The sequence below is a fragment of the Mobula birostris genome, chromosome 13 (assembly GCF_030028105.1).
Source record: "Mobula birostris isolate sMobBir1 chromosome 13, sMobBir1.hap1, whole genome shotgun sequence".
Lineage (NCBI taxonomy): Eukaryota > Metazoa > Chordata > Chondrichthyes > Myliobatiformes > Myliobatidae > Mobula > Mobula birostris.
Window position 1 is genome coordinate 18467913 of NC_092382.1, and position 23934 is coordinate 18491846.

Here is a 23934-nt window from a genome sequence, read left to right on the forward strand (position 1 = left end):
GGCCCGAAATGTTGACGGTCCATTTCCCTCCACAGATGCTGCCCGACCCACTGAGTTCCTCCGGCAGTTTGTTCTTTGGTCTGTGTGACCCGTGTTAGTGTGGGGAGCGGGATTTTACACCATATTCCCGGTACAGTCTCAACAAAACACAAATAATTGTCACTTTGCCCGGACCATCGGCCCCGCTTGCAGGGCAACAGTCTGCCGGTGTTTGCCCCCCAATGTGGTGAATCGCCACCACCGTGGGCTCAGACATTTCCACAGATGAGCCCCTCCTGTCCCCACCGGGACAAACATCCTGTCCGCCCCCTCTCTCACCGTCTTCATCCTCTCCCTCCCCGGGGAACCGGCATCAAACCGACGGGCCGAGCGGTCTCCTCCTACCTCTCAGCGACACATCAGACTCCGGCCGCAGGAGACGCTTCACAAACGCCCCAACTTCCCTCGGAGGGAAATGGAAATAAATCAGAAAGCGGACATTTACTTTGACGGTTGTCCCGCCGTGACGGAAAGTTCGGGAGACGGAGTCAGCGGGGGTAACGCCCTCTCGGCTGGTCCGCCTCCGCTATTGGCTGGAAGTAGTGATTGACATCACTTCGGACCAATGGGAACAGCGCATCGCGTGACTCCTCTGTTGACAGCGGTGGGGGAGGGTCTGGTCACGTGATTAGTAGCCCAGCCGTTAAACCGACCAAGCTCGAGCTCACCAGCGCGCGGGGCACAAAAGGCCCCGGATGATCGGTTGAGGTGAGAAGGGATCTCCGGGTTGGGGGTCTCACCGGGCGGCGTTTTCAACACCGACTTCGGGTAGTTGCTGTGACTCCGGACTCCGTGACCCGCAATCCCGGGACAGTCCTGCTCTCTTCCCTCTCTCTCAGCCCCACCATCCGTACACGGGCCCCGGGGAGCTTCCGGCTGATGAGGGAATGGGAACCGATGGGTCTCAGACAGAGCTGAGCTCCAGCTGTCTAAATGCAAGGATCGGGAACTCGGAGAAAGGGAACAAAATCTTTTACATCAGCTGTTGTGAAAATCACCTTTGTTCTGCCTCCAGTCACAAACAAGAGAAAATCTGCAGATGCTGGAAATCCGAGCAACACACACAAATTGCTGGAGGAACTCAGCATTAGTACTCTTTTCCATAGATGCTGCCTGGCCTGCTGAGTTCCCCCAGCATTTTGTGTCTGTTGCTTGTTCCACCCCCTCTTGTTCTGGACTTTCTACCCGTGAGAACATGTTTTGTCCCACTCTCTCTGGGTACATAATGATATCAAACACCTTTGCCCTGGGCAACAAGTAGCTTTCACATCACAAATGTGCCAGACTCCAATGAGACAGACTACTGCCCTTCCCTTCATATTCATTGGCATTGCCATCACTGAGTTCACCACCGTCAGTCACCTGGGGGAGGGTTCAGGGGAAATATTTATGTACAATACAGAAACTGGTGTTACCTGTGTGTATTGTGGTGATGCAAAAGTTGCTGGAGAATTTGAAAGTGGGAGGAAGTGGAGTGATAGTTTGAAATCTGACTTTTTAAAGCGTCATTTAGCAAGCAAATCAGATATGGACAATGTGCAAAAGCTCTGGTGAGAAAATACTTCATTCCCCGTTACAGGCCTGCTACATAGGTTGTGTGAGAGTGCAGATGAAGTCGATCGAGCCCAGAGGAGATCAAAGTTCTTACTGACAGTGATTTGCTGGCTGTTAAAATGAATACCTCTCTATCTAAAGTCATAGATATGACATGAAGAGAGGTGAGTTACACCCAAGGTGTAGGACACAAGAAACTGGGTGAGAGTCAGGAAGGGGAATGAGGTTAAATCGCCATCGCAGAGTAATCTTGTGTCCATCCCACACAACAACAGGTGGATCCACTTTAGAAACTGTTGGGGGGATTACCTGGCAGAGGAAAGTCAAAGGGGTGATAGGGGATTTGTTAGTGAGGGGAACAGAACAAGAGGGGACTAATATCCCAGTGGTGAGGCTCGCTAGTGCTAGTGTGGGGAGAGAGGGTGATGTGGTTAAAATAAGTTGTAGGGGGAAATGGGAACCAGAATGACAGAACAGATAGTGGGGAGGGTGAATTGAATTGAATTGACTTTATTACATACATCCTTCCTGTACGTGAGGAGTAGAAATCTTTACATCTCCGTCTGAATGTGCAATGTGTAATTTATAGTTGTTTATAATAAATAGTTTGTACATACGGCAGTCAATATAACATAGAAATGCAATTGTATCAGCATGAATTAATCAGTCTGATGGCCTGGTGGAAGATGATGTCCCGGAGCCTGTTGGTTCTTTTGCTGTTGTACCGTTTCCTGGATGGTAGCAGCAGGAACAGTTTGTGGTTGTGGTGAATTGGGTCCCCAATATCCTTTGGGCCCTTTTTACCCCCCTGTCTCTGTAAATGTCCTGAATAGTGGGAAGTTCACATCTACAGATGTGCTGGGCTGTCCGCACCACGCTCTGCAGGTTCCTGCGATTAAGGGAAGTACAGTTCCCATACCAGGCAGTGATGCAGCCAGTCAGGATGCTCTCAATTGTGTTCCTGTACAAAGTTCTTAGGATTTGGGACCCCATCCCAAGCTTCTTCAGCCGTCTGAGGTGAGCAAGGTGCTGTGTGCTCTTTTCACAACACAGCCGGTATGTACAGACCATGTGAGATCCTCGGTGATGTTTATGCCAAGGATCTTGAAGCTGTTCACCGTCTCAACCCCAGATCCACTGATGCCAATAGGGGTGAGCCTGTCTCCATTCCTCCTGTCGTCCACAATCAGCTCCTTTGTTTTTTTAGATTAGATTAGATTCAACTTTATTGTCAGTGTGCCAAGTACAGATACAAAGCCAATGAAATGCAGTTAGCATCTGACCAGAAATGCAAAGAATAGTGTTATTTACAAAATAACTGAGAATAAAAAGTAAGTACTACAGCACACAAATATAAAAGTACGGAGACAGTACAATACGGATGCAATACTGCTTAGTGCTGTGATGTGAGGTTCAGCAGCATCACAGCCTCAGGGAAGAAGCTCTTCCTGTGCCTGCTGGTGCGGGAGCGGAGGCTCCTGTAGTGCCTAGCAGATGGGAGGAGAGTAAAAAGTCCATGGTTAGGGTGAGATGCATCCTTGATAATGCGTTTCGCCCTTCCCAGGCAGTGTTTATGGTAGATGTTCTCAATGGTGGACAATTAGGTGCTGATAATCCGCTGGGCAGTTTTCACCACACAGTGGAGTGCTTTGTAGTCCGAAATGGGACAATTGCCATACATCTCAGGATTGCTACCTGTGCTAGGTGCCAGTGAGGGTAGGAATAGGATGCTCTGGAGGAGGAACAAGTGGCTGAGGAACTGGTGTAGGGGGCAGGGTTTCAGATTTCAGGATCATTGGGACCTCTTCTGGGGCAGGTGGGACCTGTACAAGAGAGACGGGTTACACTTGAACCACAGGGGGACCAATATCCTTTCAGGGAGGTTTGTTAGTGCTATTGGGGAGGCTTTAAACTAGATTTGCAGGGGGGTGGGAACCAGAGTGCCAGAGCTGACAGTGTGGCTGGGGTGAAAATAAATGATGTTGAAAGTTTAAGCAAATCTGCTGATATAAAGGTTGTGAGTGGTGGTAAAAATCTTCTGAGGTGTATATATTTCAATGCTAGGAGTATTGTGGGGAAGGCGGATAAGTTGAGGGCGTGGATTGACACGTGGAATTATGTCGTTGTAGCAATTAGTGAAACTTGGCTGCAGGAGGGGCAGGACTGGCAGCTTAATATTCCAGGGTTCCGATATTTCAAATCTGATCGAGGCAGAGGAATGAAAGGTGGGGGAGTAGCATTGCTTGTTAGGGAAAATATTACAGCAGTGCCCAGGCAGGACAAATTAGAGGGCTTGTCTACTGAGTCCTTATGGGTGGAGCTGAGAAACAGGAAAGGTATAGCCACATTAGTGGGATTGTATTACTGACCACCCAATAGTCAACGAGACTTGGAAGAGCAAATCTGCAGAGAGATAGCAGGCAACTGCAGGAAACATAAAGTTGTGGTGGTAGGGGATTTTAATTTTCCATACATTGATTGGGACTCCCATACTGTTAGGGGTCTAGATGGTTTAGAGTTTGTAAAATGTGTTCAGGAAAGTTTTCTAAATCAATATATAGAGGGACCAACTAGAGGGGATGCAATATTGGATCTCCTGTTAGGAAACGAATTACGGCAAGTGACAGAAGTCTGTGTAGGGGAGCACTTTGGTTCCAGTGATCATAACACCATTAGTTTCAATTTGATCATGGACAAGAATAGATCTGGTCCTAGGGTTGAGGTTCTGAACTGAATGAAGGCCAAATTTGAAGAAATGAGAAAGGATCTAAAAAGTGTGGATTGGGACAGGTTGTTCTCTGGCAAAGATGTGATTGGTAGGTGGGACGCCTTCAAAGGGGAAATTTTGAGAGTGCAGAGTTTGTCTGTTCCTGTCAGGATTAAAGGCAAATTGAATAGGAATAAGGAACCTTGGTTCTCAAGGGATATTGCAACTCTGATAAAGAAGAAGAAGGAGTTGTATGAAATGTATAGGAAACAGGGGGTAAATCAGGTGCTTGAGGAGTATAAGAAGTGCAAGAAAATACTTAAGAAAGAAATCAGGAGGGCTAAAAGGAGACATGAGATTGCCTTGGCAGTCAAAGTGAAGGATAATCCAAAGAGCTTTTACAAGTATATTAAGAGCAAAAGGATTGTAAGGGATAAAATTGGTCCTCTTGAAGATCAGAGTGGTTGGCTTTGTGCGGAACCAAAGGAAATGGGGGAGATCTTAAATAGGTTTTTTGCGTCTGTATTTACTAAGGAAACTGGCATGAAATCTATGGAATTGAGGGAATCAAGTAGTGAGACCATGGAAACTGTACAGATTGAAAAGGAGGAGGTGCTTGCTGTCTTGAGGAAAATTAAAGTGGATAAATCCCCAGGACCTGACAGGGTGTTCCCTCGGACCTTGAAGGAGACTAGTGTTGAAATTGCGGGGGCCCTGGCAGAAATATTTAAAATGTCGCTGTCTGCAGGTGAGGTGCTGGAGGATTGGAGAGTGGCTCATGTTGTTCCGTTGTTTAAAAAAGGATCGAAAAGTTATCCGGGAAATTATAGGCCGGTGAGTTTAACGTCAGTAGTAGGTAAGTTATTGGAGGGAGTACTAAGAGACAGAATCTACAAGCATTTGGATAGACAGGGGCTTATTAGGGAGAGTCAACATGGCTTTGTGCATGGTAAGTCATGTTTGACCAATCTGTTGGAGTTTTTCGAGGAGGTTACCAGGAAAGTGGATGAAGGGAAGGCAGTGGATATTGTCTACATGAACTTCAGTAAGGCCTTTGACAAGGTCCCGCATGGGAGGTTAGTTAGGAAAATTCAGTCACTAGGTATACATGGAGAGGTGGTAAATTGGATTAGACATTGGCTCGATGGAAGAAGCCAGAGAGTGGTGGTAGAGAGTTGCTTCTCTGAGTGGAGGCCTGTGACTACTGGTGTGCCACAGGGATCAGTGCTGGGTCCATTGTTATTTGTCATCTATATCAATGATCTGGATGATAATGTGGTAAATTGGATCAGCAAGTTTGCTGATGATACAAAGACTGGAGGTGTAATAGACAGTGAGGAAGGTTTTCAGAGCCTGCAGAAGGACTTGGACCAGCTGGAAAAATGGACTGAAAAATGGCAGATGGAGTTTAATACTGACAAGTGTGAGGTATTGCATGTTGGAAGGACAAACCAACGTAGAACATACAGGGTTAATGGTAAGGCACTGAGGAGTGCAGTGGAACAGAGGGATCTGGGAATACAGATACAAAATTCCCTAAAAGTGTCGTCACAGGTAGATAGGGTCGTAAAGAGAGCTTTTGGTACATTGGCCTATTAATCAAAGTATTGAGTATAAGAGCTGGAATGTTATGATGAGGTTGTATAAGGCATTGGTGAGGCTGAATCTGGAGTATTGTGTTCAGTTTTGGTCACCAAATTACAGGAAGGATATAAATAAGGTTGAAAGAGTGCAGAGAAGGTTTACAAGGATGTAGTCGGGACTTGAGAAACTCAGTTACAGAGAAAGGTTGAATAGGTTAGGACTTTATTCCCTGGAGCGTAGAAGAATGAGGGGAGATTTGATAGAGGTATATAAAATTATGATGGGTATAAGATAGAGTGAATGCAAGCAGGCTTTTTCCACTGAGGCAAGGGAAGAAAAAAACCAGAGGACATGGGTTAAGGGTGAGGGGTGAAAGTTTAAAGGGAACATTAGGGGGGGCTTCTTCACACAGAGATTGGTGGGTGTATGGAATGAGCTGCCGGACGAGGTGGTAAATGTGGGTTCTTTTTTTAACATTTATGAATAAATTGGACAGATACATGGATGGGAGGTGTATGGAGGGATATGGTCCGTGCGCAGGTCAGTGGGACTAGGCAGAAAATGGTTTGGCACAGCCAAGAGGGGCCAAAGGGCCTGTTTCTGTGCTGTACTTTCTATGGTTTCTATGGTTTAACACTGAGATGCAGTTGGTGAGTATGCTCTCAATGGTACAGTGGTAAAAGTCTGTCATATCCTGGGACAGAGGTGAGCTTTATTGATGCTCCGCAGGAAGTAAAGACGCTGTTGCGCCTTTTTGATCAAGATGGAGGAGTTCAGGGACCAGGTGAGATCCTCGAAAATGTGGACACCAAGGAATTTGAAGCTTGATACACGCTCCACTACAGTTCCATTGATGTAGATTGGGAGTGTGGCTCCTAGCATGCCTGAAGTCCACAATGATCTTGGTCTTCTGGGTGTTAAAGGCCAGATCATTGTTGGCACACCACACAGCCAGGTGCTGGACCTCATCCCTGTAGGCTGTCTCGTCATCCCCTCTGATCTGGCCAACCACCATGGTGGCCTCTGCGAACTTGATTATGGAGTTAGAACCATGTACAGGAACACAGTCACAGGTGAAAAGGGAGTACAGAAGAGGGCTCAGCACACAGCCTTGAGGCACGCCGGTGTTCAGGGTGAGAGTGGAGGAGGAGAGGTTGTCTAACTTAACTGATTGGGGTCTGTTCGTCAGACAGTCCAAGGTCCAATTGTAGATGGATGAGCTGATATCAAGCTGGCCAAGTTTGGTGATCAGCTTGAAGGGGCTTACAGAATTGAATGCTGAACTAAAGTCAATGAACAGCATTCTGACGTAAGAGTTGGGGCTGTCCAGGTGGGTCAGGGCAGAGTGAAGTGCCGTGGAGATGGTGTCCTCTGTTGACCTGTTGGTGCGATAGGCAGATTGATGGGGGTGCAGGGTAGTGGGCAGACAGGATTTCAGATGTGATAGAACCAGTCTCTCAAAGCACTTTGCAATGATGGGGGTGAGTGCAACTGGGCGGAAATCATTCAGGCTCGTGGCAGTGGAATGCTTCGGCACTGGCACGATGGTGGTGATCTTGAAGCTTGTGGGGGACAACACCCTGGGCCAGGGACAGATTAAAAATGTCTGTGAAGACCCCGGCCAACTGTCCTGCACAGACTCTGACCACACGGCCAGGTATTGCATCCGGACCAGCTGCCTTCCGTACATTCACCCTGCTCAGGGTCCACAAACATCGGAGGTGGAAAGTGAGAGAGACAGTTCACCAGGTGGGAGATCCGCTTTGAGGGTGACCTCCTTGTTCCCTCGATCAAAGCGAGCGTAGAAGTAATTGAGCTCATCAGGGAGGGTAGCAGAGCTGGAAGGGGGCACAGTACTAGGAGGTTTGAAGTCTGTAATGACCTGTATGCTATGCCACATGGGCTGGGGGTCAGAGGAGTTGAAATGCTCCTCGATTCTCTGTTTGTAAATGTGTTTAGCCTGAGAGATTCCCCTCCTCAGGTTGGCCCTGGCTGAGCTGTAAGCCTCCTGGTCTCCAGACCTGAAGGCTGAATCTCTGGCTTTGAGCAGGAGGTGAACCTCTCTGTTCATCCATGGTTTCTGACTGGGGAAAACTTTTATTTGTTTTAGTGATGTCTCTCTATCTACACACTTGTTGATGTGCTCAAGGACAGAGTTGGTTTATAAATCAATGTTAATCTGAGAGTCTGTGGTGGCATGGGCAGCAAACATGCTCCAGTCTGTGTGCTGGAATTGGTGCTGAAGAGCAGAGTCAGCCCCCTCCAGCCAGATCTTAATAGTCTTCATTGTGGGTTTCACACGTTTAGTGACCGGGCTATACTTGGGAAGCAGAAACAATGAAAGACGGTCGGACTGTCCCAGATGGGGGAGGGTAGTGAGTTTGTAAGCATCAGCCACATTTGTGTACACATGATCTGAGGTTTTATTCCACGTGGTGGTGCATAATACATTTTGGTAAAATCTTGGAAGCACGGTACGTAGGTTACAATGATTAAAGTCCCCAGCGACAGTCAAAGCTCCGTCTGGATGCAATGTCTGCAGCTTGCTAATAGCAGCACTGAGGTCTTTCATGGCTACTTTAGCATTAGCATCCAGTGGAACATAAACTGCGACAGCAATGATGCATGTTTTGTGACAATGAGGGGAGGTTGTTTTCTTGACACCAGTCAGATGTTGTTCAGACACCAGATACAGTCAGCAATCAAATGATTGAGCCTGGAGCCTTCTCCTCCCCACCCTCCCGCCACCTTCTTTATGGGGCCTCTGCCCCTACCCTCTTCAGTCCTGACGAAGGGTTATGGCCAGAAACGTTAACTGATCATTTCCACGGATACTGTCCGACCTGCTGAGTACCTCCAGCGTGTTGTGAATGGTGCGATGAATGTGCTGTGTATATCACAATGCAAGAAGCATTGCAGGAAAGCCAGATGAGCTCAGGACAGGGAATTATGATATTGTAGCCATAATTGGGACTTGGTTGCACCCAACATCTGAGGGATTTAGAGGGACAAATTTGTAGAGAGATCGCAGACCATGCCAAGGAACAAAAGTTGATTCAGTAAATGATTTTAACTTTCCATGTATTGACTGTGAATCCCATACTGTAAAAGGACAAGATGGGGTGTAGGTTGTCAAATGTGCCCTTAATCAGTACGTAGAATTCCCGATGCAGAAGTGTGCAATGATCTGTTAGGAAATGATACGGGGCTGGTGACAGAAATTAGTGACCATAATGCCATGAAATTCAGGATAAATATGGGAAAAGAGAGGTCTGGACCATGGGTTGAGATTCTAAATTGGAGAAAGGTCAATTTTAATGATATCAGAAAGGATCTAACAAGTGTGGTTTGGGACAGGCTGTTTCCTGGCAAAGGAGTACTTGGTAAGTGGGAGGCCTTCAGAAGTGAAATTTTGAGGGTGTAGGGATTGTATGTGCCTACCAAAATAAAAGTTGAAAGGTAACTGGTGCAGGGTACCTTGGTTTTCAAGAGATATTGAGGCCCCGGATATTTTGTTCCCCTAAATGCCTCAGACTGTTGGGTGATACCAAGACTCACTAATGACTACATTATCATAATTCCACCGCCTGAGCCCATCTGACTTTTTTTTTTAGTCATCATCTGTTGGTTTCTAAAAGCTTCCCAGTCATTTTTGCTCTTTTGTTTGCCCTCTCTTTGGCTTTTATGTTGGCTTTGGCTTCTCATTTCATCCACAGTTGTGTCTTCCTGCATTTCCAATGCTTCCACTTCTTTGGGATGTATCTATCACTCAGCTCCCGAATTGCTCCCAGAAGCTCCAGCCATTGCTGCTCCATTGTCACTCCTACCTTTTCCCTTCCAAACGAGTTTGTCCAGCTTCTCTGTCATAGAAACATGGAGAGGTTCAGTACGGAAACAGGGTATTTGGCCCATCTAGTCAATGCCGAAAAAAACATTTAAGGTCTCTACTGCAAATACCTGCACTGGGACTTTCGCCTTCAGATGCCTGCCATCCAGGCTCCCATCCAAACTTCTTTTAAATGGTGAAACCGAGCTCATATTCACCACTTGAGTTGACATCTCATTCCACACTCTCACGACCATTTCAGTAAAGAGCTTTTCCAAATGTTCCTGTTAAATTTTCACCTTCTCCACTTACCCATGACCTCTGGTTGTCATCCCACCCAACCTCAGTGGAAAAAGCTGCTGCATTTACCCTATCTATACCCTCATAATTTTGTATACTTCCAACAAATCCTCAAAGCAATGTATAATTTCCTTCTTTATGTTTAGAGCCTTTTTTAGGTGTATAAGCTAATGAGGGGCATTGATCATGTGGATAGCCAGAGGATTCTTTCCCAGGGCTGAAATGGCTAACACAATTGGGCATAGTTTTAAGGTGCTTTGAAATAGATACCGAGGGTATGTCAGGGGTAAGTTCTTTACACAGAGAGTGGTGGGTGCGTGGAATGCACTGCCAGCTATTTGTGTGAGAGGGTTTCAGTTACTGTGGGGCCAGGCACCCATGCAGCTCAGTGGGAACGGAATAATGCCAATGGAGAGAGTCAAACTGAGCCAGGTCACAGATTGGAGATGGCAGAAATGCCACATTCTTAGAGAGACAGGAAGAGCATCAGAGAATTTGGTGGTCATTCCAGATACCAGCACTGTGCCCAGTTAGAAGATGATTTCTCTCTCCACCTTGGGTTGAACTTCACTGTAACAGTGTGAAGTCAGTTCACAGCTTGACAACTCAAGGGATCTCATCTGAAATGTTGTCCTACACCCATTGATGGATTTTGTAAATATTTTTACAGGTTAAAAATGACAAGGAATTTGTCTACGGGAATCTCGAACACAACACGACAGTTTTGCTGTCTCTGTACAGATATTTAAGAAGTGGAGCAAGGGATTCACTCGATCATCCTTCCTGCTCCAACTGTGGGGAGGGATTCACTTGGTCATCTCAACTGAAGGTACATCAGCAAGTTTACACTGGGACAAGGTCATTCAACTGTTCTGTGTGTGAGAAGGGATTCAGTCGGTCTTCCCACCTGTGGACACACCAGTTAGTTGGGCAAATTGCTAGTCATCTGCTGAATTTGTAGGGAAGGATTCACTTGTTCATCTGACCTAATGGCTCACCAGCGAGTTCACACTGGAGACCGGCTGTTCACCTGCTTGGACTGTGGGAAGGGATTCACTGAATCATATAAGCTACTGAGACACTGGTCAGTTCACACTGGGGAGCAGCCGTTCACGTGCTCAGACTGTGGGAAGGGATTCCCTTGTTTCTCTAAACTGAAGGTACATCAGCAAGTTCACACTGGGGAGCGGCTGTTCACCTGCTTGGACTGTGGGAAGGGATTCACTGAATCATATAAGCTACTGAGACACCAGTCAGTTCACACTGGAGAGCAGCCGTTCACGTGCTCAGACTGTGGGAAGGGATTCACTGAATCATTTAACCTACGGATACACTGGTCAGTTCACACTGGCGGGAGGGCGTTCACGTGCTCAGACTGCAGGAAGGGATTCACTCGCTCATCCCAACTGAAGGTGCATCAGCGAGTTCACACTGGGGAGAGGCCATTCACCTGCTCAGTCTGTGGGAAGGGATTTACTCTGTCATCTCGGTTACTGAGACACCAGTCAGTTCACACCTGGGAGTGGCCGTTCACCTGCTCAGACTGTGGGAAGGGATTCACTCTGTCATCTGCACTGAAGGTACATCAGCGAGTTCACACTGGAGAGAGGCGATTCACCTGCTCAGACTGTGGGAAGGGATTCACTCGATCATTCCAACTGAAGGTACATCAGCGAGTTCACACTGGAGAGAGGCCGTTCACTTGCTCAGTGTGTGGGAAGGGATTCACTTGCTCATCCCTACTGAAGGTACATCAGCGAGTTCACACTGGAGAGAAGCTGTTCACCTGCTCAGACTGTGGGAAGGGTTTCACTTGCTCATCTCAACTGAAGGTACACCAGCGAGTTCACACTGGAGAGAGGCCGTTCACCTGCTCAGACTGTGGGAAGGGATTCACTTCGTCATTTAATCTGAAGGTACATCAGCGAGTTCACACTGGAGAGAGGCCGTTCACTTGCTCAGACTGTGGGAAGGGTTTCACTTACTCATCTCAACTGAACATACATCAGCGAGTTCACACTGGGGAGTGGCCGTTCACCTGCTCAGACTGTGGGAGGGGATTCACTCGTTCATCTCAACTGAAGGTACATCGGCGAGTTCACACTGGGGAGAGGCCGTTCACCTGCTCAGACTGTGGGAAGGGATTCACTCGTTCATCTGAACTGAAGGTACATCAGCGAGTTCACACTGGAGAGAAGCCGTTCACCTGCTCAGACTGTGGGAAGGGTTTCACTTACTCATCTCAACTGAACATACATCAGCGAGTTCACACTGGAGAGAGGCCGTTCACCTGCTCAGACTGTGGGAGGGGTTTCACTCGTTCATCTCAACTGAAGGTACATCGGCGAGTTCACACTGGAGAGAAGCCGTTCACCTGCTCAGACTGTGGGAAGGGATTCACTTGCTCATCTCAACTGAACGTACATCAGCAAGTTCACACTGGAGAGAGGCCGTTCACCTGCTCGGACTGTGGGAAGGGATTCACTTGCTCATCTCAACTGAACATACATCAGCGAGTTCACACTGGAGAGAGGCCGTTCACCTGCTCAGACTGTGGGAAGGGATTCACTCGTTCATCTCAACTGAAGGTACATCAGCGAGTTCACACTGGAGAGAGGCCGTTCATCTGCTCAGTCTGTGGGAAGGGATTCACTCAGTCATTTAATCTGAAGGTACATCAGCGAGTTCATACTGGAGAGAGGCCGTTCACCTGCTCAGACTGTGGGAAGGGATTCACTTGCTCATCTCAACTGAAGGTACATCAGCGAGTTCACACTGGAGAGAGGCCGTTCACCTGCTCAGACTGTGGGAAGGGATTCACTTGCTCATCTCAACTGAACATACATCAGCGAGTTCACACTGGAGAGAGGCCGTTCACCTGCTCAGACTGTGGGAAGGGATTCACTCGTTCATCTCAACTGAAGGTACACCAGCGAGTTCACACTGGAGAGAGGCTGTTCACCTGCTCAGTGTGTGGGAAGGGATTCACTTTGTCCTCTCAACTACTGAGTCACCAGCAAGTTCACACTGGAGAGAGGCCATTCACCTGCTCAGTGTGTGGGAAGGGATTCACTTGGTTGTCTCATCTTCAGAGACACCAGCATGTTCACACAGGGGAGAGGTAGTTCACCTGCTCAGTGTGTGGGAAGAGTTTCATTCGGTCATCCAACCTGCAGAGACACCAGCGAGTTCACACTGGGTAGAGGCTGATCTGCTGCTCAGACTTTGGGAAGAGATTCTCTCAGCCATCGCCACCAAATGTCCATCATTGAGTTCACAATGGGGAGAGGCCGTTCACCTGCTGTGAATGTGTGAAGCAATTCGCTCAGTCATCTAACCATATTTAACTCTCACTTCAGCTAGCAGCTTAATATAGGGGGTGATAGCCCCCAGCCCGGCCAAACTTAAGAAATCTCGTTTGGGTGGATGCTGCACGATGTGACCCCCATTACAAATCAGTACCCTGAAATAACAAACGGTACATAATATACGATTAAACAATTGGGCTTTGTAGTTATTACTTTGACTATAGAGTTAGTAAAGAAAAAATAAAGGAAAATGGCCCACTCTCTCCATTCATGTCTTCTCACCTCTCCCCAGCAAAAGACCGCAAAAATCTCTCTTCCAGACTCACAAGAAAGAACAACATTTCTCCCATTGGATAGCCCTGCACTTCAAAACCCTGTTGTCTCTAGTCGTAACGTAAACATTGCTGCTACAGAGAAACAGTAACCTCAGCAGTGATACATTACAGAGAGGCCATTACATTAACACTGAAACCTCACAGCATGTTACAGTTGTGACACATTACTGGGTTCACAATAGACAATAGGTGCAGGAATAGGCCATTTGGCTCTTCGAGCCAGCACTGCCATTCACTGTGATCATGGCTGATCATCCACAATCAGTACCCCGTTCCTGCCTTATCCCCATAATCTTTGACTCCGCTATCTTTAAGAGCTCTATCCATCTCTTTCTTGAAAGCATCCAGAGACTTGGCCTCCACAGCCTTCTGGTGCAGTGCATTCCATATATCCACCACTCTCTGGGTGAAAAAATGTTTCCTCAACTCCGTTCCCGTTCTAAATGGCTTACCCCTTATTCTTAAACTGTGGCCTCTGGTTCTGGACTCACCCATCAGCGGGAACATGCTTCCTGCCTCCAGTGTGTCCAATCCCTTAATAATCTTATATGTTTCAATAAGATCCCCTCTCAGCCTTCTAAATTCCAGTGTATACAAGCCCAGTCGCTCCAATCTTTCGACATATGACAGTCCCGCCATCCCGGGAATTAACCTTGCGAACTTGCGCTGCACTCCTTCAATAGCAAGAATGTCCTTCCTCAAATTTGGAGACAAAAATTGCACACAGTACTCCAGGTGTGGTCTCACCAGTACCCTGTACAGCTGCAGAAGGACTTCTTTGCTCCTATACTCAATTCCCCTTGTTATGAAGGCCAGCATGCCATTAGCTTTCTTCACAGCCTGCTGTACTTGCATGCTTGCTTTCAGTGACTGATGTACAAGAACACCTGGATTTCGTTGTACTTCCCTTTTTCTTAAATTGATTCCATTTAGATAATAATCTGCCTTCCTGTTCTCACCACAAAAGTGGATAACCTCACATTTGTCCATATTAAACTGCATCTGCCATGCATCCGCCCACTCACCCAGCCTGTCAAAGTCACCCTGCATTCTCATAACATCCTCCTCACATTTCACACTGCCACCCAGCTTTGTGTCATCGGCAAATTTGCTAATGTTACTTTTAATCCGTTCATCTAAATCATTAATATACATTGTAAACAGCTGCGGTCCCAGCTCTGAACGTTGTGGAACCCCACTGGTCACCGCCTGCCATTCCGAAAGGGACCCGTTAATCGCTACTCTTTGTTTTCTATCAGCCAGCCAATTTTCAATCCATGTCAGTACTCTGCCCCCAATACCATGTGCCCTAATTTTGCCCACTAATCTCCTATGTGGGACTTCATCAAAGGCTTTCTGAAGCTCCAGGTACACTATATCCACTGGCTCTCCCTCGTCCATTTTCATACTTACATCCTCAAAAAATTCCAGAAGATTAGTCAAGCACGATTTCTGCACTGGGGAGAAAGTTTCAATAAGCTGCATGCTGGATATTTGTCCATCACCGTTGCTGAATGCAATTTTGAGAGTGACTGTCGGTGCTGAACTCTACAATTATTGCTGATGCTCACCACACCCAGTTCTGCACCCTGGTCACTGAGCATGGGAGGAGGTTCTTCTGCTGCATATTCACCTTTATTGGGACTGGAGTTTAACGTGGACTGGAGTGGAGAGCGGCCAGTGAAGGAGTGGAGCTTTGAGGCTTTGGCTCGAGAGATTTCAGCGAGCAGAGGCAGAGGATGAGCTTGCTCCCAGTAAGGTAAGGCCGGGAAAGTTTATTTAATTAATTAACTTAGGAGTTAGTAATGGAGGCAGTAGATAGGGCAGTCCAGTGCTCCGATTGTAGGATGTGGGAAGTCAGGGACAGGACAATTGTCTCCGATATCTACACCTGCAAGAGGTGCATCCAGCTGCAGCTCCTGTCAAATCGGATCATTCGGGGGGCAGAGGCAGTAATAGATCAGAGTTTCAGGGAGACAGTCACCCCTAAAAGTCAGGAGACAGGTAGCTGGGTGACTGTCAGGAGAGGGAAGGGGAATAGACAGAAAGAGCAGAGCACCCCTGTGGCCGTTCCCATCAACAATAAGTATACTGTTTTGGATACTGTTGGTGGGGACGACCTACACCTACCAGGGACAAATTGTAGTGGTCACGTCTCTGGCACCGAGACTGGACCCTCAGCTCAGAAAGGAAGGAGTGAAAAGAGGAGAGCAGTAGTGATAGGGGATTCGATAGTTAAGGGGACAGTTAAGAGGTTTTGTGGGAAAGATATAGAATCCCAGTCTGTTGCCTCCCTGGTGCCAGGGTCCGCGATATCTCGGATGGAGTTCTCGGTATTCTCAGGAGAGAGGGTGAGCAGCCAGATGTCCTGGTCCACGTGGGGACCAATGACATAGATGGGAGTAGGGATGAGGTCCTGAAGAAGGAATATGGGGAGTTAGGGAAAAAAAGTGAAAAAGCAGGACCTCAAGGGTGGTAATCTCGGGATTGCTTCCTGTGCCGCGAGACAGAGAGGGTGGGAACAGGAAGTCGTGGCAGTTGAATGTGTGGCTGAAGAGTTGGTGCTGGGGGCAGGGGTTCAGATTTCTGGAGCATTGGGATCTTCTCTGGGGAAGGTCTGACCTGTACAACAAGGACGGGCTGCACCTGAACTGGAAAGGGACCAATACCTTGGTGGGCAGGTTTGTTAGAGCTGTTGGGGAGGGTTTAAACTAGATTGTCAGGGGGGGTGGGAATCAGAATGTGAGTGCAGAGATGAGGGTAGAAGGACAAGGGCATGATGCTGTGTGTTCTGAGTTGCTGAGGAAGGACAGGCAGGGACAAAACATACATGTAGCCAGTTCAAGGGGTTGAAATGTGTCTATTCCAACGCTAGGAGTATTAGGAATAAAGGGGATGAACTTAGAGAATGGATCAGTACGTGGAACTATGACGTTGTGGCCATTACTGAAACTTGGCTGGAGGAAGGGCAGGATTGGCTGATGCAGGTACTGGGGTTTAGGTGTTTTACAAGGATTAGGATGGGAGGTAGAAAAGGGGGGAGTAGCATTACTGGTCGGGGATAGTATCACACCTGTAGAAAGGGAGGACGCTGCAGAGGGAGTGTCCACTGAGTCGGTGTGGGTGGAAGTCAGAAATAGGAAGGGATCAATCACTGTGCCGGGAGTGGTCTATAGGCCCCCAAATAGCCCTCGGGACACCGAGGAACAGAAAAGCAGGCAGATTTTTGAATGGTGCAGGAAATACAGGGTTGTAGTTATGGGTGATTTCAACTTCCCTCATATTGACTGGCACCTCCTGACTGCAAGGGGGATAGATGGGGCTGAATTTGTCAGGTGTGTTCAAGAAGGATTCCTGACACAGTATGTGGACTGGCCGATGAGAGGACAGGCCATTCTGGATCTAGTTCTCGGTAATGAACCTGGTCAGGTGGCAGACATCTTGGTGGGGGAGCATTTTGGTGAGAGTGACCACAACTCCCTTAGCTTCAGCATAGCTATGGAAAAGGATAAAAACAGACAAAATGGGAAAGTGCTTAACTGGGGAAGGGCTAACTATGAATGGATGAGGCAGGAACTAGCGAGAGTAAATTGGAAACAGGTGTTCAAAGGTGCAAGCACAGGAGTAATGTGGAGGAAGTTTAGGAACCACTTGTGCTGGGTTCAGGATAGGTTTGTCCCACTGAGGCAAGGAAAAAATGGTAGGAAAAGGCTGACGAAACATGTGAGGCAACTCGTCAAGCGGAAGAAGGAAGCAGATGTTAGATATAAGAAGCAGTCAGAGCCCTGTTGGTCGCTTTTCGATTGCTCCTACCCTGTTTACTTAATTGTCTCCTACCAGTCTTTTTTTTTGAAACCTTATTATAATACTTCAATACTGCTTTACTATGGCTGGGAAAAGAACCAGAGCATTTGCAAAAGAAAGAGAAACAGAAGATGAATCCCCAGTCACTTTGGATTCAATCAGTGACTTCCTTAAATCGCAGAAATAGGAATTCTCTGAGGAGTTTCAATGGCTTAACAGCAAATTGGATACAATTCAACAAACTTTATTTGAGCATGAGAACCAAATTCAGGAGAATACTGCGAAGCTAATGACACTTGAAGAGGACATTGAAGATACAATTAAACTCTGCAAAGAGTTATCTTTATCCAGTGATAAAATGCTGAAAAGGATCATCAGTCTCGAAAACAGGAACAGGAGAAATAACTTGCAAATCCTGGGTCTTGAAGAATCAGTTGAAGGCGCTGACCGTTCGAAGTCTTTGCAAACTTTCTGAAGCAGATTTTCCCAGCTTTATTCACTTCTGAGCCGAAGCTCAATCGAGCCTTTGGCTCTCTGACTTTGAAGCCGTTGTCCTCAGCGGCGAAACCCAGATCGGTCGGACTAACCTTTCAGGAGTTTCATATTAAGGGCCTTTTAATTTGCCATACCCGGCGACAAGGAATGATTGATTTCCAAAGTTACATGGTTAGATTTGTGGAAGACTATTCACCTGAAATTTTGACTGATTGCATGAAATATAAAGAAGTTATGTTGGAATTTTATAATGAAGGATATAAACCATCCCTTCGGTTCCCCGCTCATCTGAGTATTGTTTTGAAGAACGGATTGTGAAAAAGAATAAAGTCAGTTGAAGATGCAAAAGATTTTCTGAAGGATGAAGTCTAAAACTGTTATACTTCTTATTTGATCAAGTTTTTTCTTCTGTTAATATGAATTTAAAATAAGGTTTCATTAAGCTTACATTTGGCTGTTCATATATTGTCTTTTGTTTTTTTTTGATACTACTTTATTTTATCCCTTTTTGAGGCTTTATTTTAATACAGCTTTCTTTGGATTTGTTTAAAGTGACCTTTTCATATTTTCGAATACTGAGTTCTTTTGCTTTTTATGTTGTGTATTGATAGGGACATAATGACCTTGCAAGACTGGAGTTTTTTCTGTCAACAGGATTTTTTTGGGGCCGGTACTTAGTTCTTAGCTCACTGACTGTCTATTGGTCAGCTTTCTCGCTTTGGATGGGGGAGGGCGTAGGGCCTATTTCTCTCTGGGAGCTGTGTTGGGTTGAATATATAATTGTTTGAGATTCCTGCACCCTAAGGACAAAGAGTTTTCATTCTTCTCACATGTTTATCATTCTTATTCTCGAATTGATTACTTTTTTATTGACTCGTCTAATTCCATCTGTAATCGACTGCAAATATGACATTATCCTCATTTCAGATCATGCTCCAGTGAAACTTTCTATCAAGTTAATGGATACCACTTGTACTAATAGGCAATGGCGATTTAATTCCAATTTGCTTCAAGACCTGTACTTTGTTAAATTTATGAAGGAACAGATTGATTTCTTTTTTTCCAACTAACATTACGGAAGAAATTTCCAAAGGCACAGTTTGGGATGCTTTTAAAGCTTATATCTGCGGACAGATTATTTCTTTTTCTGTTGGTTTAAACAAACGTATTAAGAATGAAACATTTTTGTTGGTTGATAAAATTAAAGAAATTGATAAGAAATATTCTATTGCTCCTAGTAAGGAGCTCTACAAACAGAGAGTCGAACTTCAAATGGAACATAACTTATTATTAACATCCTCAATTGAAAATCAATTAATGAAAACTAGAAGTGAGTTCTATATTCATAGTGATAAATTGGGTAAATTATTAGCTAATCAATTGAAAACTACTTCGGTTAAACGTCAAATTATCAAAATTCGTAAACATGATGACACTTTGACAGTTGATCATGACGAGATAAAACTTTTCAAGAATTTTATATTTCTTTATACAATTCTGATTTTCCTCATGACTCTAACACTGTGCATGATATTTTAAGGAAATTGAACTTTCCGAAATTATCACCCCAAGAATGTTCAACATTAGAAACTCCTATTACAGATGAAGAAATAACAATGAACTCTGGCAAAATACCTGGTCCTGATGGTTTTACAGTGGAATTTTTAAAGTTTTTCCTCTATTCTCTCTCCTTGGTCGTCTAGAATATTTAAAGAAGCAATCAGATTAGGTAAATTACCACAATCATTTTATGAAGCTTCTATTTCTTTAATTCTTAAAAAGAATAAAGATCCTACTGATTGTGCATCATACAGACCGATATCGCTTTTGAATGTAGACGCCAATTTTTTTTCTAAAATATTAGTAACTAGGTTAGAAAAGGTACTACCTCAAATTATCTCTGTGGACCAAGCAGGATTTATTTAAAATCATTATTCATTTTTTTTTAATATTAGGAGGTTAATGAATATTGTTTATACTCCTTCATTTAACGTCCTGGAATGTATTATTTCATTAGATGCTGAGAAAGCTTTCGACAGAGTTGAATGGCCATATTTAGTTACCATGTTTGAGAAATGTAATTTCAGTCTGATATTTATATCTTGGATTAAATTGATATATCATTCCCCTGTAGTTTCTGTTTGTAGTAACAATCAAAGATCTTCCTTTTTTCGTCTATCTCGGGGTACTAGGCAGGGATGTTCATTATTATTTGATATTGCCCTTGAACCTTTAGCAATTGGTATCCGAGACTCACCTAACATTTTTGGTATTACCCGTGGAAATGAAATACATAAGTTATCATTATATGCGGATGATTTGTTATTATGCATCTCTAATCCTGGAAAATCTATTCCTGTTACTTTATTCTTGTTGGCTCAGTTTAGTAATTTCTCTGGTTACAAATTTAAGCTTAATAAGAATGAACTATTTCCCCTAAATATGCAGGTTTCTATTGATGGATGTTTACCATTTAAATTGGTTACTGACTCTTTTATATATTTAGGGGTTAAAATTACGAAAAAGCATAAAGATTTATTTAAAGCTAATTTTTCTACCTTTAATTGATCAGATTAAACTTTTGTTTACTAAATGGTCACCAATGTCTTTATCATTGATCGGTCAGATCAATGTTATCAAGATGATTATTTTGCCTAAGTTTTTATACGTATTTCAAGTGGTGCCAATTTTCATTCCAAAATTATTTTTTGATAATGTTGATTCCAAAATCTCCTCATATATATGGCAGAACAAAAATCCTAGGTTAGGCAAAGGACGTTTACAGAAATCTAAAAAGGAGGTGAGGTTTAGCTTTGCTGAATTTTAGATTTTACTATTGGGCAATTAACATTTGATATTTAAATTTTTGGTTATGAGAGTTGGACGCAACTTCAAGTCCACGTTGGGTGAGTCTTGAATGTAATTCTTTACAAGGGTTTTCATTGGGTTCTATTTTAGGGTCTTCACTTCCCTTTACTCTTTCTAAATTGTATAAACAAATGGATAACCCAATAGTTAAATATACTTGACATATATGGTTTCAATTTGGAATTCTTTTTGGGTTGAATCAATTTACTTTAGCAAGTCCTATTGTATCTAATTTCTTTTTTCAACCCACTACTATAGATTAAGAATATTTGGCTTGGAAAATTAAAAGTAGAGTACGATTTTGTGATTTATTTTCAGATAATTGTTTCATGTCTTTTGAACAACTAATAAATATAATTTGCCTAGATCTCACTTTTTTAGATATTTACAAGTTAGAAATTTTTTTAAAATACTGTTTTTCCTACCTTCCCGAATTTACAAACGTTTGTATATTCAATGGATATTTTGGAAAAACAAAATTAGATTTAAAGCCTCTTCAGAATGGTGTAATAGCAATTATTTATGATATAATTATGAAAATATGCCTAATAAAAATCAGAGTGATTGGGAAAGGGAACTTAAGATTATTGTACCAATTGAAAAATGGGAAAAACATCTTCAATTAGTTAATTCATCTATATGTGCGAAACATGCGTTGATACAGTTTAAAGTAGTAGATAGGGCTCATATGTCTAGGGATAAATTATCTCATTATTATTCTCATATAAATTCTATCTGTGATAGATGTCACTCTGAGATAGCTTCTCTAACTCAAATGTTTTGGTCATGTCCTTCGTTGAAAAAAATATTGGAAATATATTTTTGATATTATCTCAACTGTTTTGAATATTGACCTACAACCTCACTCTATTACTGCCATTTTTGGGTTACCAATGATAGAATCAAGTCATTTAACCCCTTCAGCTCGTCGGATGATTGCATTTCTTACATTAATGGCTAGAAGATCCATTTTGCTGAATTGGAAAGAGATTAATCCTCCCACCACATTTCATTGATTTTCTCAAACTATGTTGTGTTTAAATTTGAAAAAAAAAATTAGAAGTGTTGTTTATGATCCCTCTATTAAATTCGAAGAAGACTTGGAGGCCATTTATTAAACATTTTCATATGATGTAACTTGACCTTTTCCAAACTTATTTTATTTCTTTGTAATACATGGTGAGAGGAACGGAGTCAACGACACTAATGGTTCCCTTTTTTTTTACAACGTTACTAAACAGCCCATGCCTTTTTTTAGTTTAGTTGATTAACATTGTTTATGTTAGTTTTTTTTTCCGGGATATATTTTTGTTTTTTTTTTCTTTTTCATGATTTTTTTATATAGATTTTTTTGTTTTATATTGTTCATCTGTATCATGTATGATAGGGAGATTTAATAGTCATGTGTCAATTGGGCTTATATTTAACTATGAAAATTACAATGCTGTATTCCCAATAATTTTGTATCAATACTGTGGTATGTTTATTATTATGATACTAATAAAGATTGAAAAAGAGAAAAAAAATATATATGATTGTTTGTTTGAATATCTTACTTTATGGTTTGCTTTCTAGTTTTAATAAGTCATGGCCAGATATTTTTAGTTACATGTTGATTAGTATTTAAAATGGTTTGAAATAGTAACCTATTTAATTTGAATGTGAAAGGGCTGAATCACCCCACCAAAAGGAACAAAGTGTTTGCTTATATTCAAAAATTAAAAGCACCTTTTTTTTTAACAAGAAACACACATACGCAGCTGTGATAGCTTACGTTTTTTTTTACTCGGTGGAAGGATATGCAATTCCACTTTTCGTTTAATGCAAAATCATGTGGAGTTTCGATTTTTGTAGGCAATACAATTTCCTTTATTCAGCATAAAGTTGTTTCGGACCCTAATGGTCGATTTGTTATTGTATCGGAGTTCAGACAGTAAATTGATTGTTTTTGCTAATGTTTATGCCCCCAATGTAGATGATCTATGATTTTTTGAAAGTCTATTTTCATTTTTGCCAGATTTGTGTACGTACTCCCTTGTGATGGGAGGAAATTTTAACTGCTGGTTAGATCCAGTATTAGATCGCTCATCTATTAAACCAGCCACACTTAATAAATCAGCTTTGTTTATCCAATCGTTTCTAACTATATGTGGTAGAGTTGATGCTTGGCGATTTCTTCATCCGACAGACAGGGAGTATTCTTTTTTTTCTCTCATGTCCATCATACTTATACTGGGATTGACTTTTTTTATTGGTAGTCAAATGATTCTGTTAGTTCAATCGGTTGAATATAAAGAGATTGCTATCTCTGACCACTCTCCTGTAATTCTATTTTTTAAAGCTTCCTGGTCCTATCCCCATGAGTAGATTTTGGCAATTTAATTTAACTCTGTTATCCGATGAAGATTTTTTAAACATTTATGGAGAATCAAATTACTCTTTATTGTTGAAGAAAATATGTTGGAAAAGACGTCTAGCCTTATCATATGGAATACTTTTAAAGCATACATCTGGGGTCAAATTATTTCTTATATCACAAACATCATTAAAAAAGCTAACAAAGAAAGAAATGAATTAGCCAATCAGTTAAAGCAACTGGACCATAAATATGCTTCAGTTCCTGATCCTGAAACATATAAGAGACGTACTGAAACTAAAACTAAATATGATCTTTTAATGTATCCAATTGAAAGCCAACTTTTAAAAGATAAGATTAGATTATGAGGACACTCAGTCCTCGTTTGTCATTTAGTAATGCATGCATTAAGAAATGATACAATGTTCCTCCAGTATATTACAGAAACACAAGACAGACCAAGACTAAAACTGACAAAAACCACATAATTATAACATAGTTACAACCCTGCAAAACAATACTGTATTTGATAAAGAGCAGACCATAGGCACGGTAAAAAAAAAGTCTCAAAGTCCCGATAGCCCCATCATTTCACACAGATGGGAGAAGGAAGAAACTCTCCCTGCCATGAACTTCCAGCGCCGCAAACTTGCAGATGTAGCACCCTGGAAGCACCCGACCACAGCCGACTCTGAGTCCATCCGAAAATGTCGAGCCTCCGACCAGCCCTCCGACATCCAGCACCATCTCTGCTGAGT

The 23934-nt window shown here is 43.5% G+C and overlaps 1 protein-coding gene across 1 annotated transcript; it reads left to right on the forward strand.

Annotated features, from left to right (window-relative positions):
• The first annotated feature begins 10712 nt into the window (after positions 1 to 10712).
• Positions 10713 to 22333, forward strand: LOC140208485 (uncharacterized). The gene is given in 1 exon segment (XM_072277172.1): positions 10713 to 22333. A coding segment is annotated over 1 exon segment (2214 nt). The 5' UTR covers positions 10713 to 10999; the 3' UTR covers positions 13214 to 22333.
• Positions 22334 to 23934: the final 1601 nt, after the last annotated feature.